General features: G+C 41.8%; 1 protein-coding gene across 1 annotated transcript in view; it reads left to right on the top strand.

The window, feature by feature from the left end:
• The window catches only part of ITPR3 (inositol 1,4,5-trisphosphate receptor type 3), a 385,035-nt gene that overhangs the window by 357,534 nt on the left and 12,232 nt on the right, over positions 1-15,269 (top strand). Inside the window, 1 exon segment of the mRNA XM_040339415.1 lies at positions 3,797-3,957. Coding sequence (XP_040195349.1) covers positions 3,797-3,957 — 161 coding nt within the window.

Here is a 15,269-nt window from a genome sequence, read left to right as displayed (position 1 = left end):
GGGTGCATAAACATGTGAATGAGCCCACAGACTCACAATGGATTGAATCTATGCCGATGTGAGGAAAATCCAGGAAAACTACGGTATATACTTGATCATTTTCCATATTCCTGGCTCACCTCATGTCTGAACACTCAGAACATAAGCAATGCTTTTTCCAGGCAGAGAAATGACCATGCCTCTCAGGCTGCATTCACACCTCAACACGGCGTATTGTACCGCGATTTGCCGCGACAAATTGCAGCGTTTTGTCCCGCGATTTGCCGCGACAAAACGCTGCGTTTTTTTAGCCTACAATATGCCGGAGGGGTGATTAACATTGTCGGCTATGCCGAAAGCCGCCTGAAAGAAGGGTCCGGGACTTGTTTTGAGCTTCAGGCGTTCGGCGTGGAGATGTGAACCATCTCCATAGCCGACAATGTTAATCACCCCTCCAGCGTATTTCAGCATCGGGCGTAAAAACGCCTAGGTGTGAATGCAGCCTAATAAATGCATTGGGTGGGGTTTCATTCTGAAATAATGCCATGGTGTGCATAGAAGAACCAAAAGGCACATCCTGTACACTGCTGTATGGTGTTGAATAAAGGTATTTGGAGAGCACCAAATAGTTGAGCCATACCAGGTCACCGAGGCTTTGGAGCAAAAAGCCTAGAAGAGTTTCACCTTCTGAAGTAGTAATGTTGAGCTTTACATCTTCAAAATGCAGAAATCCTATTGAAAGGTCCTAAAGATCTACAATAAAATGACTCAGCAATAAATATTTAACATATTATTATTATTATTATTCTGTGATTTGGAAAAACACAATTCTGATAAAAAATGCTTTACAATGGAAACTAAAGGATGAATGACTCCACAATATCTGAAGCTACAGAGGTCAATGAGGGTTTGCTTAAACGCTTATTTAGTGCTTGTTAGAATATATAAGTACCTTGATCTCCATTGGCTGGTCTCGGGTCCACTTTAAGACTTTTCTATACCGTATATATATGTATATATATATATATATACACATATATATACACACACTTACCAGCCACCTTATTAGGTACACCTTTCTAGGGGGTTGGACCCCATTTTGCCTTGGGAACTGCCTTAATTCTTCATAGCATAGATTCAATAATCCTCAGAAATTTTGGTCCATATTGACATGATAGCATCACTATCAGATTTGTTGGCTACACATCCATGATGTGAATCTACCACATCCCATTTGAAATTGGATTGAGATCTTGTGACTGTGGAGGCCATTGGAATACAGTGAACTTATTATCATGTTCAAGAAACCAGTTTGAGATGATTGGAGCTTTGTGACCTGGTGCATTATCCTGCTGAAAGTAGCAGGATAATGAGAAGATGGGTACACTGTAGCCATAAAGGGATAGACATGGTCAGCAACAATACTCAGGTTGGCGGTTGCATTTAAATGATGCTAAATTGGTACTAATGGGGCCCAAAGTGTTCCAAGAAAATATCCCCACACTATTATACCACCACCAGCCTGAACTGTTGATACAAGGCAGGATGGATCCATGCTTTCATGTTGTTTATGCCAAATTCTGACCCTACCATCTAAATGTCGGAGCTGAAATCGAGACTCGTCAGACCAGGCAAGGTTTTTCCAATCTTCTATTGTCCTATTTTGTGTAGCCTGTGCAAATTGAAGCCTCAGTTTCCTGTTCTTAGCTGACAGGAGTGGCACCCTGTGTGGTCTTCTGCTGCTGTAGCCCATCTGCTTCAAGGTTTGATGTGTTGTGCATTCAGAGATGGTACTCTGCATACCTTTATCATATCAAACCAGTCTGACATTAACAAGGCATTTTCGTCCACAAATCTGCGGCTCACTGGATATTTTATCTTTTTGGACCATTCTTTGGAAACCCCAGAGATGGTTGTGCGTGAACATCCCAGTAGAGCAGCAGTTTTTGAAATACTTTGAACATGGCATGGTTGTTGCTGCCAGACGGGCTATTCAAGTCACTTAAATCCCCTTTCTCCCCCATTATGATGCTCGGTTTGAACTTCAGCAAGTCATCTTCACCATGTCTAGATGTCTAAATGCATTGAGTTGCTGTCACATGATTGGCTGATTAGCAAATTGTGTGGACGAAAATGCCTTGTTGATGTCAGAGGAGAATGGACAGACTGGTTCAAGATGATAGAAAGGCAACTGTGACTCAATTAACTAAGTGCAAAATGTATAAAACTTGTCTGAACTGTCAGAAAATATGGGGAAGAGAGCCCCGTCTCCTGACCCCGCGCCTGTATCAGATAGACAGAACATGTTCCAGCATTGGACTGGCATTCTGTCTATCTGATACAGGCACGGGGTCAAGAGGAGGGGCTGTGTGTATCCACGAGTGGTGCGGAGGCAATTGTAATGTAAACTCAGCTGTAACAGCGGGCTATACGCTCTGTAATCCCGTTGCTTTTCTCTTCCTCCGTGCTCTCTTCCCCTGGGGCGATCCTCTGCACAGGTAAGCAGGGGCTACAATGGTGGGTGCAGTGAGCAGAGGCTACAATGGAGGGAGCAGTGAGCAGAGGCTACAATGGTGAGAGCAGTGAGCAGAGGCTACAATGGTGGGTACAGTGAGCAGAGGCTGCAATGGTGGACACAGGTGTGGCTGCAATGGTGGGCACTGGTGAGGCTGCATTGATGGGCACTGGTGAGGCTGCATTGATGAGCACTGGTGAGGCTGCATCGATGGGCACTGGTGAGGCTGCACTAATAAAGTTTGTAACTTAGTTCTGCATAAAACTATTATAGCAATTTTTAACAACTTTTTAAACTACTGATCTTGGTGTTTTGAATGTTTGTAAGGGCAGAGGAGGGATTTGGAGTCTTACGGACCCCAGATCTCTCCATAAAGAGTACCTGTCACATCCCTATTGCTGTCACAAAGATGTGTACATTCCTTGTGACAGCAATAAAAGTGATAAAAACAAATGTTAAAGCAAAATTTAAAGTACCCTTTGCCCCCTCATGCTTAAACGTAAAGGCGAATGTGCATGTCCTGCACGCATGCCAACTGTGATCGTCCCACACATGTGAGGTACCACCATCAACATCAGATCATGGGCAGTAATTCTAGCACTAGACCTTCTCAGTAAACCGAAAGTGGTAACCTGTAAAGGCTTTTAAAGCGTCGCCTATGGATAGTAAAAGTTACGTTGTTTGTCACCATTGCACAGTCGTGCGCAGTTTTAAAGCTTGACATGTTTGGTATCTATGTACTCGATATAGAGGGTTCAATGGTGATTTTAAGGCTGCAATTTATCTGTTGGCTCAAGAGCATAAAAATCATCATCTGCTCTAGAAGTAGTTTATAATTGTTGGCTTTAGTTGTACTTTAATAATTGATTTTACATTAAGAAGTAAACAGCACCCATGCTGCACGAGTCACCTTTGTGGTAAGAAAATATATTCTACAGTAATCCTGTATGTTGGAACTTCAAAAATGCTGTCAAAATCTAATCGTTTTATTTAGTAATATAGTTTTATTTAAGTAAAAAAACAGATCCATTGTAAACTATGTATTAACAAGAAAAACTATACAATGTATTATTCCATACAGGACGTTGAAAAAGGCTTTTACAAATCTGGTATAACAAGCACAATGCCTGTAAAAATCAATGTTTTCAAAAGTATGCCATGCAATCTCCCTCTCAGTAATATTCTGAATGTGGCTTATTAATAAAATGCAATCCTAAAGTCGAATTATCTAAATGGCTCGCATACACATGCTAATAGTGCTCTTATCTAGTTGTAAAATGTGATTCTCATTCATTTCTGCAGGACTGGAGAGAGATAAATTTGACAATAAGACCGTGTCCTTTGAGGAGCACATTAAGGAGGAGCACAATATCTGGAATTATCTGTACTTCATCGTGCTGGTGAGAGTGAAGAACAAGACGGATTACACTGGTCCAGAAAGCTATGTGGCTCAAATGATAAAGGTCAGAATCACATTTGTTTATTTAAAAAGCTGTCAGTACTGTAAAGGTGTGCTCAGCCACAAGATACAAACAATGCCAATACAGCCTTAAATTGGCTATAGACATTGGAAGTAGGGTGGATGTAAAGGCTTATGACGCGTACACATGATCAGAACTTCCGACAACAAATGTTTGATGGGAGCTTGTTGTCAGAAATTCCGACCGTTTGTAGGCTCCATCGGACATTTGCTGTCGGAATTTGAGAGCTGGTTCTCAAGTTTTCCGACAAGTTTTGTTGTCGGAAATTCTGATCATGTGTATACAATTCCGACACGCATTCTCGGAATCAAGCAGAAGAGCCGCACTGGCTATTGAACTTCATTTTTCTCGGCTCATCTTACGTGTTGTACATTACCGCGTTCTTGACGTTCAGAATTTCCGACAACATTTGTGTGATCGTGTGTATGCAAGACAAGTTTGAGCCAACATCTGTCGGAAAAAAACGGTTTTGTTGTCGAAAAGTCCGATCGTGTGTAGCCGGCAATAGTCTTCCTTCCGAACGTTTATGTAATATTACTCTTATAAGATTACATTTTTAAAAAGACAACAGATAAACTGTATACCACTTTTTCCGTTATCTGCTGCCACCTCCTACATCACTGCATGGGCTATCCGATGGTAGTAGAATTATTCCCTGCATTAAACTGTTTAGACTACCTAAGCTTCAAAATAATCTATGCATAGTATTCACATACATTAGTAGAAATGTAAGCCATGTCTAGTTACTTAGAGCTTATGCACAGATATTTTAGCTTTTCTTTCAGCTTGAAGGAGTTTGTACTTTTTGGGCTCTTTTGCACGTTTTTATTGAACTTTGAGCATAAGCTTTTTTGTTCACAAATCCTGCTCTCAGCTAATTTTTCCTTATTTTTTTTATTTGTGTGTGTGTTTGTGTGTGTTTTTGAGCTTTATTGAGCTTTTTCCTGCTTTTTCATGCTCTTTTGCGCTTTTTCGCAAATTGTTAGGCACTTAGGCGTCTTTTCTGCTTGAATCTCCTCTCAAAAACGCAAGTTTGGTGTGGGGGGGGGGGGGGGGGGGTTCTGCCTGTAAGAGCATATGGCTGTAAATGCCTAAAAAAGCCATAGTGTTCATGGACACATTGGCTAACATGGAGGGAGGTTTCCAGGCTCAAAAAAGCTCAAAAGCCTGTAGGAGCAGCTTCTTTGAGCTGCAGTTAAAGATGAAATTCAGGTATGTATATATTTACATTTGTCCAGCGAAGACCAATGTACCTATGCATAGACTATGCCTGTGGGATTCCTCTAGAAGCTGGAAACCCCTGTAGCAGACATCACTACTGCAGTGATTTTCACTTGCTTCCAAGGTGGCATGCCAAGTTGCATTCTGAACACAGGAGGTCAGACCCTGGGCATGGGCACCATTCATAGAATTTTAATGAATGCAAAGCATTATCTGATTGGATGAGATGGAGTGTGTATTATTACTGCCCAGCCTCTCCACCTTGTCCAATCAGACAATAATTTGCATTCATTGAGAAAATGTGAAGTGAACATACAGCCCCAATCCGACCAACTACCCTCATTCTCACCTAGACAAGAATGACTTGTATTATTGCCACAGCATCCTGGGTTATCTACATCCCAGACAACATCAGCGTCCATAGAGCAGCAGGATGGGGGACATGACAGCCTCATCATCAGGGGACTATTTGCAAGCAAGAGACAGTTGGTTCCTGATGACAATAGAGAAAATGATGGTGCTAAATAGAAACACCAGCTGGGGGAGTGAAGTTCCTCTTTTAGACAGAAGAAGAAATCCTATTTGTCCTGGTGACAGAATTATGGGATACAACATTTTACAGCTGTTACCAGAGCAGGAATACAGGGGAAATATTCCAATGAGGACACCTGTTCCAGTGACTATGGTCTGACTTTTAGAGAAATCCTCACCCCATTCCAGTTTTTTAAAAGGACGACAACAAAAATAGCCAGATATAAGTTTATGGGCCCATTCTCACTAATGTGTTCCGTTGGGGTGCAGTCATTTACATTCCATAAATCTTGCATTATAAATGGGCTGCCATCGCACAATAACAAATAAAAAAAATGAGAGGCGTTAAAAAAAAAAAGAAAATGGTATATGCATTCTTACGTTATGTTATTCTTATGTTTATGTTTTATTGTACAATTTATTGTGGTACTATTCACAACGAATGGTATTGCAACACAATGCACATAGAGCAGGTGCACTGCCATGTGTTGTGTTTTTTTTTTTTGTATTTTAAACAACAAACATGTCATACTTACCTCCACTGTGCACAGTGTGGCCCCGAACCTCCTCTTCTGGGGTCCCTCTGTGGCACTCGTGGCTCCTCCCCACATCGGTAAACCCCATGGGAGAAGCGCTCTCCCAGGGGGTTACCTTGAGGGCGCACTCCCAAGTCCAGCATTTGCGTCTATTGGACACAGAATGCAGAACTCGCCCCCTGTGCCTGCGCCATTGGATTTGATTGACAGCAGCGGGGGCCAATGTCTGTGCTGCTATCAGTCTATCCAATCAATAGCCAAGAACCCCCCGGGCAGAAAGGTACAGAACGTCTCCGGTGAGGGATCAAAGGGCTCAGGTGAGTAAAACGGAGGGGGGGGGGGGGAGTCATTGTCAGAAGTTTTTTCACCTTAATGCATATGATGCACCAAGGTAAAAAACACAAGGGTTTACAACCTCTTTCACCTGTTGTGTTTTAGTGCGTGTTACCAAAACACACAAGTACAAATGCGATATTACCCATTCTCTGCTTGAAAATGTTAAAAATGACTCCAAGTACTTCAAGTGTAAAGGACATAAATTTACTTTATTTTAGCTTTTTGGACCAGATATGATCAATCGGTAGCATAATCTAAGCCAATAAAATATGAATAATGGCACTTATGTGCAATTGCCAGCATGTTGTTGTATTTACATAGCTTATCCAATCAAATATCTGTGGAATGTTACAATGTAACATTCCACAGAGCCGTGGAGCTGGTGCAGCTGTATGAGAAAAGGAAAAAGAGAAAAGGCATGTGCATTGCCCTTTGCTGATGTTAGAAAGATTTTTTTTTAACTGCACAGGAAATTGATAGAATGTGATTAGTTGATGTAAACCTCACAGGTATTTTCCATTAGATTTTCTACACAAGGCTCAAAGTTAGTTCTTGTGTAAAATGAATTTAGACTCCATTGACAGCTGAGTTTGGCAGGGATATGCCGAATGATGGTCATATTTATTGACCCAGCCTGTGTAGAAGGTGGAAGGGGAATTTAGAGTTACTTTAAAGGATAATTCCACCCTAACACTAAAATCTCTACATCTACAGACATCCAGGATCTAACACTAAACTATCTAACCCTATAGAAGTAGAATAAATCAGAATACATACCTTTTTTTGAAGCTGATCCGATCTCCAGCGGTGGAAGCTCTGCAGAGGACACAGCCTGATGTCTGTGAAATGAATGCAAAGTGACATCACCATAGACTTACTATGGGGCTTCCATTGTCAGTTGTGTCCTCTGCACCCGCCTCCACATCGAAACCACAGATGACAGCTCAGCGTGGGATCGGCTTAAAAAAGGTATGTATACTGATTTCTAATTTATAGGGCTAGATAGGTTAGTGTTAGATTGTGGATGTCTGTAGATGTAAAGATTTTAGTGTTAAGGTGGACTTATCCTTTAAAGCAGTAGTAAACTGCTGCAGTTAAAAAGAAAAATCTACTTTACTAGCACATTAGGAGATACTTGCCTTAGAACGAAGCCCTCCAGCAACGTTGACAGGACTTTCATCTTCCCCCGGCCTTTCTTCCGGGTTTTCGAGGCTTCGGCTGTATGAGTGGCCGGAGCCGCGATGACGTCACTCCCCCGCATGCGGGACTGGCAGTGATGGTGACTGGCAGTATCAACCAGGCCTTAGGCCCCGTACACACGACCGAGGTTCTCGGCAGAATTCAGCCAGAAACTCGGTCGGAGCTGAATTCTGCCGAGAAACCCGGCCGTGTGTACACTTTCGGCCGAGGAAGCCGACGAGGACCTCGGCGAGGAAATAGAGAACATGTTCTCTATTTCCTCGTTGTTCAATGGGAAATTTCGGCTCACCGAGATCCTCGGCGGCTTCACAAGGAACTCGACGGGCAAAACGATGTGTTTTGCCCGTCGAGTTCCTCGGACGTGTGTACGGGGCCTGAGATGCATATGTGTACAGGCACAAAAATTCACATGATTGTGTTATCTCAGTCCAGAAACTAGATGTTGACCTTTGACGACACGTGAAAAGTAGGTCCTTCTGAGAAGAAAACCTGATGATAAACCTGTGTTTTGTATTACACTTTCTTATTACCGTATATACTTGAGTATAAGCCAACCCGAATATAAGCCAAGGCACCTAATTTTACCACAAAAAAAATGGGAAAGCGTATTGACTCGAGTATAAGCCTAGGGTGTCCATCTGCATTCCTTACTGTGTCCATGACTAGACTGACGTTTAACTATGAAAGGGGTGCCTGGCTTTGAAAAATCAGCCGTAGGTCCCCCAGACAACAAACTTTGCACACTTGTAAAGAAGAAATTGGGCTACATGTGTGCCAAGTTCCAGGTCCAGGAGACCTACGACCATCTGGTACCGGGTCCCCAAAGTCACCGGAGAAATGACCACTTAACATGGGAGTTTATGGAAGGGGTGGCCGGCTTTGAAAAATCTGTGCTCCCCAGCCGTAGTTCCCTTGGACAACAAACTTTGCACACTTGAAGAATGGGGATACATGTGTGCCAAGTTTGGGGTCCAGGGGACCTACAGCCAGCACCGGGCCCCAAAATCCGGGAGATCAGGTGCAAAAAGCTGACTTGAGTATAAGCCGAGGGGGGAATTTTCAGCACAAAAAAATGTGCATGAAAAACTTGGCTTATACTCAAGTATATATGGTACTTACTTATAAATTACTAAAGCTGCCTATAGGTGGGTCTTTTTTTTAATCAGCTAGCAAGCTGATTAAAGAAAAAAAAAGTGGATTCCCCCATCCACACAAGTGAGGTGGATGGAGAAACTTTCCCTGCTGTGCTTTTGTATTTTGACAACAGGACCAAAATTTTCTAAAACTCCCATTCGACAGTGCTGAACCAACTGAATCTCGATCCATTTATGGTCAGTTTTAGTAAGCATACACTTAAAAGTAGTTGTAACCCTCAGTCATGAAATCTGAGCTAAGCACATATACTGTACAGTATCTGTACCGTTTACTTATCTCTCTCCAAAGCTCTAAGCATACATGGTATGAATTTCTTGCCTGCAACCACAGGTTGCAGGAAAGAAGTTAGTACAATTCCCCCATCAACACAGACAGTGCTGACAGGGGAATCCCTCCTGCCAAGCAATTGTCTGCTCTAGGCATGGAAAGCCGCCCCCAGCGGCAGAAGACAGTGATCATCACACAGCTATAGCAGCTGCTAGCAATACTCGCAGGAAAATCCAGCAGGCTGGTTTTACCCAAATTGATTGATCGATCAACTTTGTACATTCAGCCTGCCATTAACGGTTCGAATCTTGACGCTTGTTTAACCAATCATTTTTATTTGTATATATTTCTCCTTTAAGGGGGCTTGGCAGGGGTGTGTTTCCTATGATTATGTACTTTTGCTAATAGGTGTCCCTTGTTTGTTGGGAGGTATGGATATATTTGAAGTGCATTAGGAATAATTTTGTTCCATATTCAGTGCCTTTGTTAATACAATGTCATTACAAGTTAAGAAGGGTGTCCTAACCCCTCAGTAAGCTTTTCACAACTTGGCTTTCCACCTGTTACAGGACTAAATGACCCAGCAAGCTAACAAGTAACTTTACATCACCTGGAAAACCTCAGGTAGCAAAAGACCACTGCAAAAACTCTTTAAACTTCGGCTTTAAGCTTTTAAGTCAAAGTAATCTGCTTATATTGCACTTCCGCAGTCCCCCACCCCCCTCCATTAAGATGCTAATGAAAGTTTCAAATAAACCCCTTTTTTTCTTTTAAGGTTATGCTACGTGAAAGGGAACATATAACAAATATAAAGTAGGTGTTACAATTCAAGTTTAGCCGCAAAAGGGAAAATGCATTTTAACCCCTTGTCTACAGCCACCCGATCACTTTTACAGGGAGAAAAAGGTTTGACAGACTCTCTTAATAAAGAGTACTTGTCACCGTCCATGCTATCGCAAGGGATTACCATTATTTATATTATAATACAGGATTTATATAGCGCCAACAGGGCAGACAGTACAGTTGCAATACAATTTGGTACAAGAGGAATTAGAGGGCCCTGCTCATTAGAGCTTACAATCTAAGGGACGTTTAACCTTTTTTGATAGAATAAAGTTAATCCCAAAAAGAATTTCAAGAGACAGTATAATTTTTTTTAAATAAAAATTAGAGCACCCTGTCCCCTCGTGCTCACACGCAAATACAATTGCGTGAGGGACCTACATGCGCATTTATAAACTGTGATCACACCACACAAACGTCGCAAACATCAAAATGAGAGAAATAATTCTACTCTCAGATCTCCTGTTTAACTCTAAACTGGCAAACTGTTAAGGCTTTTAAAATATTGCCTATGGATAATTTAATGTACCACAGTTTGTTGCCATTCCACAGGTGTACGCATTTTTTAAAGTGTGACATGTAAGGTATCTATTTACTTGACATAATATCATCTATTATATTTTTTATCATATTTTATATACCAAAATCTGGGTATTATATTATATTTGTGTGCATTAAAATGTATTTAGGTATATTTTTTCATGAAAATTTGCATCTGATAAACAGCTACGCAAATATCGTGTGACGTACAGTGTTAACTTTGACATCAAATTTCGATTTAGTTATAGTCTTTTGGCGTTCTCTCTGGCTTCCTCCAGCACAGTCCTTTCTTTCATTTTCCTGTCTCCTGTAACTGGCTGCAGTGTAGCACTCACTGCCTCAACTTGTTCCTTGGATCTCTCTCTTCCCCTAGCAGAGTGCATGCTGGGGGGGGGGGGTTGGCCGGCTCCCTTTGAAGAACAATGGGGCCGCCAATCTTCTGGGACTGCATGTCCCATGATGCTCTTCTAGTCTCTTTTTATTGGCCTCCATTGAAGGGGAGCAAATGAGCATGAAGCTGGGTGGGGAATCTGAAAAGAACCCTTTCTCTTATCCTCTCCCCTCTCATAGTACCAGTACCCATCTTCAGCTGAGAAGCAGCGTGCTTTCACCACTTCACAGCTGGGGAGGAGCTTGACAGCACCTGCCACTACAACTGCTTCATGGAGGGTGTCACCGGGTGCGTTCCGCTCCCCACCCCCATAGCGCCGCCACTGCCAGGGGTTCCTAATGTCCTCCTCGCTCTCCTCCTCTGGACACAGAATGACCCTGCCCTGAGGAGGAGTTCGAAACGTGGAGGGTAGGCAGACAATTAAGCTCCGCCTCCCCAGTTGCATAGCCAGTCACTGGCCGCTCTATGGGGGTGCTAGTCCCCCCCCCCTACCTGGCCAAGTACACACTCTATACACTCATACTGCCCATAACGGTACAGCAAAGCCGGGGACTGTATATGTGTGGGAGGCAGTCGTGCAAAGTGGGAGGATGGGTCGGGTGGGCTGGCTTTTTTGCCGCCACCCACAAAGTGACGCCCTAGGCCTGGGCCTTGTCAGCCTAGGCCAAGAGACAGCACTGGCTATACCTAGAAGTGATTTACCATCGTCCTAGCACGCTGTGGAAACCCAGCTCTGAGTTGGAATCGTATTGTGTTTTTCTGTTTTTACAAAGACTGCAAGTGCTAACTTTTTAGCTGTGTGTATGAATGTATGCACACAGCATCAGCTTTAGTCCTGGCTGGGAGCGCGCATGGGTGGGTAGCTTCATAGATCCCTGCAAAGAAAGGAGCCACTCTGAAACCAGGGAAAGCAGGGGGAATGGACATGTTTGAGAAATTAAAAACCAGCATACATATGAAAAGTATGAACTACTATGAAAAAAGGTTTTAAGAGGGTCACATTTTGGGGTTTATTTACTAAAGGCAAATCCACTGTGCATTACAATTACACTGCAAGTGCCCTTGGAAGTCCAGTCGCTGTAGATCTGAGGGGAAGCTCTGCTTATTTCTATCATGTAATCATGTGGGAGCAGATCTACAGTGACTGCACTTCCAAGTGCAATTGTAGTGCATAGTGGATTTTAGCTAAATCTAACCTATGTCGTACCTAGAAATGTTTTACCGGGGCCCTAGCACACTGTGGAACCCCAAGCTCTGCATTGGAATCTTATGGTGTTTTCTATAACTGCAGAGGCTGCAAGTGCTAACAATTTAATAGCAGAAATATATCAAACATTGCTCCAATTTTGTATAATTACCCTAGAGTAGCTAAGTGAAAATGGGAGCACAATGTTGGAAGGATAACAGGTGAACAAAGGGGCAGCTATATTTCAAGCATATTGTGTTATTATAAAGAGCCAAACATAAATGAACACAGTTTTGCATAGTACAGAGTATATCACATTCCCCAGTTGTTTTATGCTGGAAACCTTAAACAAACTCCAGATTGTACCAGATGTGGAATAGACTCAGGAGATGCACAATTTATGTGCACATGTACCAAGCTTTGCTGGTAATAGAATCAGGGTAACACTTGCTATAGTTTTCTGCAGCATTACTTTAGATTCTATAGCATGTGTACCACGTTGTATTGCAGAACTTCATGTTGATGGAATGAAGGACAGGGACACATCTACAGCATTGTTTCAAGCTGGATAAATTACAGCACAATTCTGGTATCACTACATTCTCCAAGAGTAAGGCAGTGGAATGATGCTATGAATATAAATTTCAGCATGAAAATGAAATCATATCTCAGTCCAAGAAAGAACATTTTATATATTGCGGTTTATCAGTCCTAAAGTGGTGGCTACATTACTTTTCTTTTTTCAGCCTTCATTTCTTAATTATTTACTCTGTGATTCTGCCAGTAATACTCTAATTGTGGGGGGAAAAAAGATACAGTACATAAAGTTTTATTAGAAGGAAAGATTCAACAAAATACAGCACATTGACCAGGAGGCAAGTACATAGTATCCATACATTGTACTGTATCTATAGGGAAGCTGTGTTGTCACCCTAGGACAGGAAGTATGCTAGACCTACAGAAAACGTCATTGTCTCCATAACATATAGAATAGGTGTTCTGTAGTTTACAGAGATGAACTGGGCATGCTGATAACACTGCTCAAGATAACACTGCACAGTACATAAGAACTAACAAGCTCACTGGAATTTTGGTAGAATCAATGGGTATTTTGTACTTATTGAACAGATATAAGGAGGTGATTTAAATAATGTTTAACAGACCAAAAGAGAGCAAATAATAAAAGCAGAGTGTTAGTGTATATATATCCTGCAACAAATAAGCATATAAAATGTGCCTTAAAACTGTAAAAAAAAAAACATCAGATTACATCTTTATTTTTAAAATGAAACAGAATACTGAATCTATTTTTAGATGCTTTTAAAATAATTTTTGTAGAAATACTTGAAATGTTTCTGATGTAACAGAACTTATCCCTTGTAAATGTGGGTTCTTTGGAAACATTGCTTTAATGCCCTTTTATGTGGGGTGTCCTTCCTTTGATCTGAACACAATGTAAGTTAAAGCAACCTCCCAAGTAGGGATTTTTATTATATATTATATATATATATATATATATATATATATATATATATATATATATATATATATATATATATATATATTAGGGCTGTTACTGATCAAAATTTTTCTGTTCGATTAATCGTTTTTTTTAAATCGATTAATCGACTAATTTCGATTAATTATAACACACATACAGATCCAACTACTTTTAGCTGATCTCCTTGGAGATAAAGAGATAAAATCGATGTAGCTACATAAACTGTAGAAATGGTGCGAGTAATACCAAACGGTACCAAAAGCAGTTATAAAAACATGTAGCTAAGTATGATACTGGTATAAAAATGTGTACAACGATTCCACTGCTAAATCCAGATGAGGAGAGGTTAACATCAGTCCGTCGGCATGTAGATGTCCCATGAAGGGAACTATCACAACTCCCAGTGGATGGCTGTAGAATCCCAGGTTGATAGAGGGAAGTGATAACAGCCCTTGCGTGTGGCAGGTCCCACCGGCAGGCAGATATGAAGGCACAGCAAAGGAGCCCTTCAGATGGACACGGCAAGCCCCGCCGGTGTCCGTGACGTCACCAGATCTCCGACGGAACTCCCTGAAGGCCCAGAAGCCGGCGGAGAGGTGAGTACCAATCAAAAGAATTTTGATCGATCAAAAAAATTAAAGATTAATCGATTAATTAAAAGTTAATTTGCACAGCCCTAATATATATATATATATATATATATATATATATATATATATCCAGAACAGACTTTGCTATATTAATTTGTATAGGTTAAATCTCAACCAATTTTGCCAGCATTATTGGCAGGGACAGCAATAACCAGCTTTGCCAGTTTTAGTGGCAGTAACTGCAAGCTTGCTGGCACAACTGGCTAATGTTGTCACTGCCAAAAACACAAAAGGGGAAGTATTGTTGGCTTCCAAAACGTGTTGGCGGTGAACTATTAAATGGTAAGTTCACCTTTACAGAAAAATCTGTAAGGTGAACTTACACAGGACCCCTTTCTCATCTTCCCCAGTCCTGCTGACCTGGATCATGGCAATCTCCCGTTCTGAGCCCCGATATATCCACATCAGGAGTCCGGGGCTTAGAAATCCCCTCTGCATTCACGTGTTTTCTTCCCAGCTGACAGGACGGGCTACACGGCTTCTGATTGGTCGGCGGTGACCAACCTGAATTCTCTGAAACGTCCCCCCTGACAGGGTACGTTTTGGATCTCCAGCTGTGGAGATTTCTAAGACGCGGACATACCAGGACTCAGAATGGGAGATTGCCACGATCCAGGTCAGCAGGACTGGGTGGGATGAGGAGGGGGTCCTGTGTAAGTTCACCTTACAGATTTTTCTGTATAGGTGAACTTACCCTTTAAAGTGATTTTGGCTCTTCCACCATTTTGGCCTGGTGCTCCTTATATTGGCTTATGCTTTGAGTGACTTTCTCTTTACCCATCGAAGGGTAGCCCTTTTTCATCCGAGCTGTCTAACGTTTGGAACCTTAGTTAACCTAGTCAGCCCTATTTAACTCCTATTTCCTCCACTAGCTTAAGCCTTGAACATTTATGTAAACGTTTTTTGATTTTTGTTTTAGTTAGTTTGTTTTTGCATC

Source organism: Rana temporaria, chromosome 2 (assembly GCF_905171775.1).
Source record: "Rana temporaria chromosome 2, aRanTem1.1, whole genome shotgun sequence".
In the NCBI taxonomy this organism is placed as follows: Eukaryota; Metazoa; Chordata; class Amphibia; order Anura; family Ranidae; genus Rana; species Rana temporaria.
Note: the sequence above shows the minus strand (reverse complement) of the source record. Positions and strands in the feature narration are given on the sequence as shown.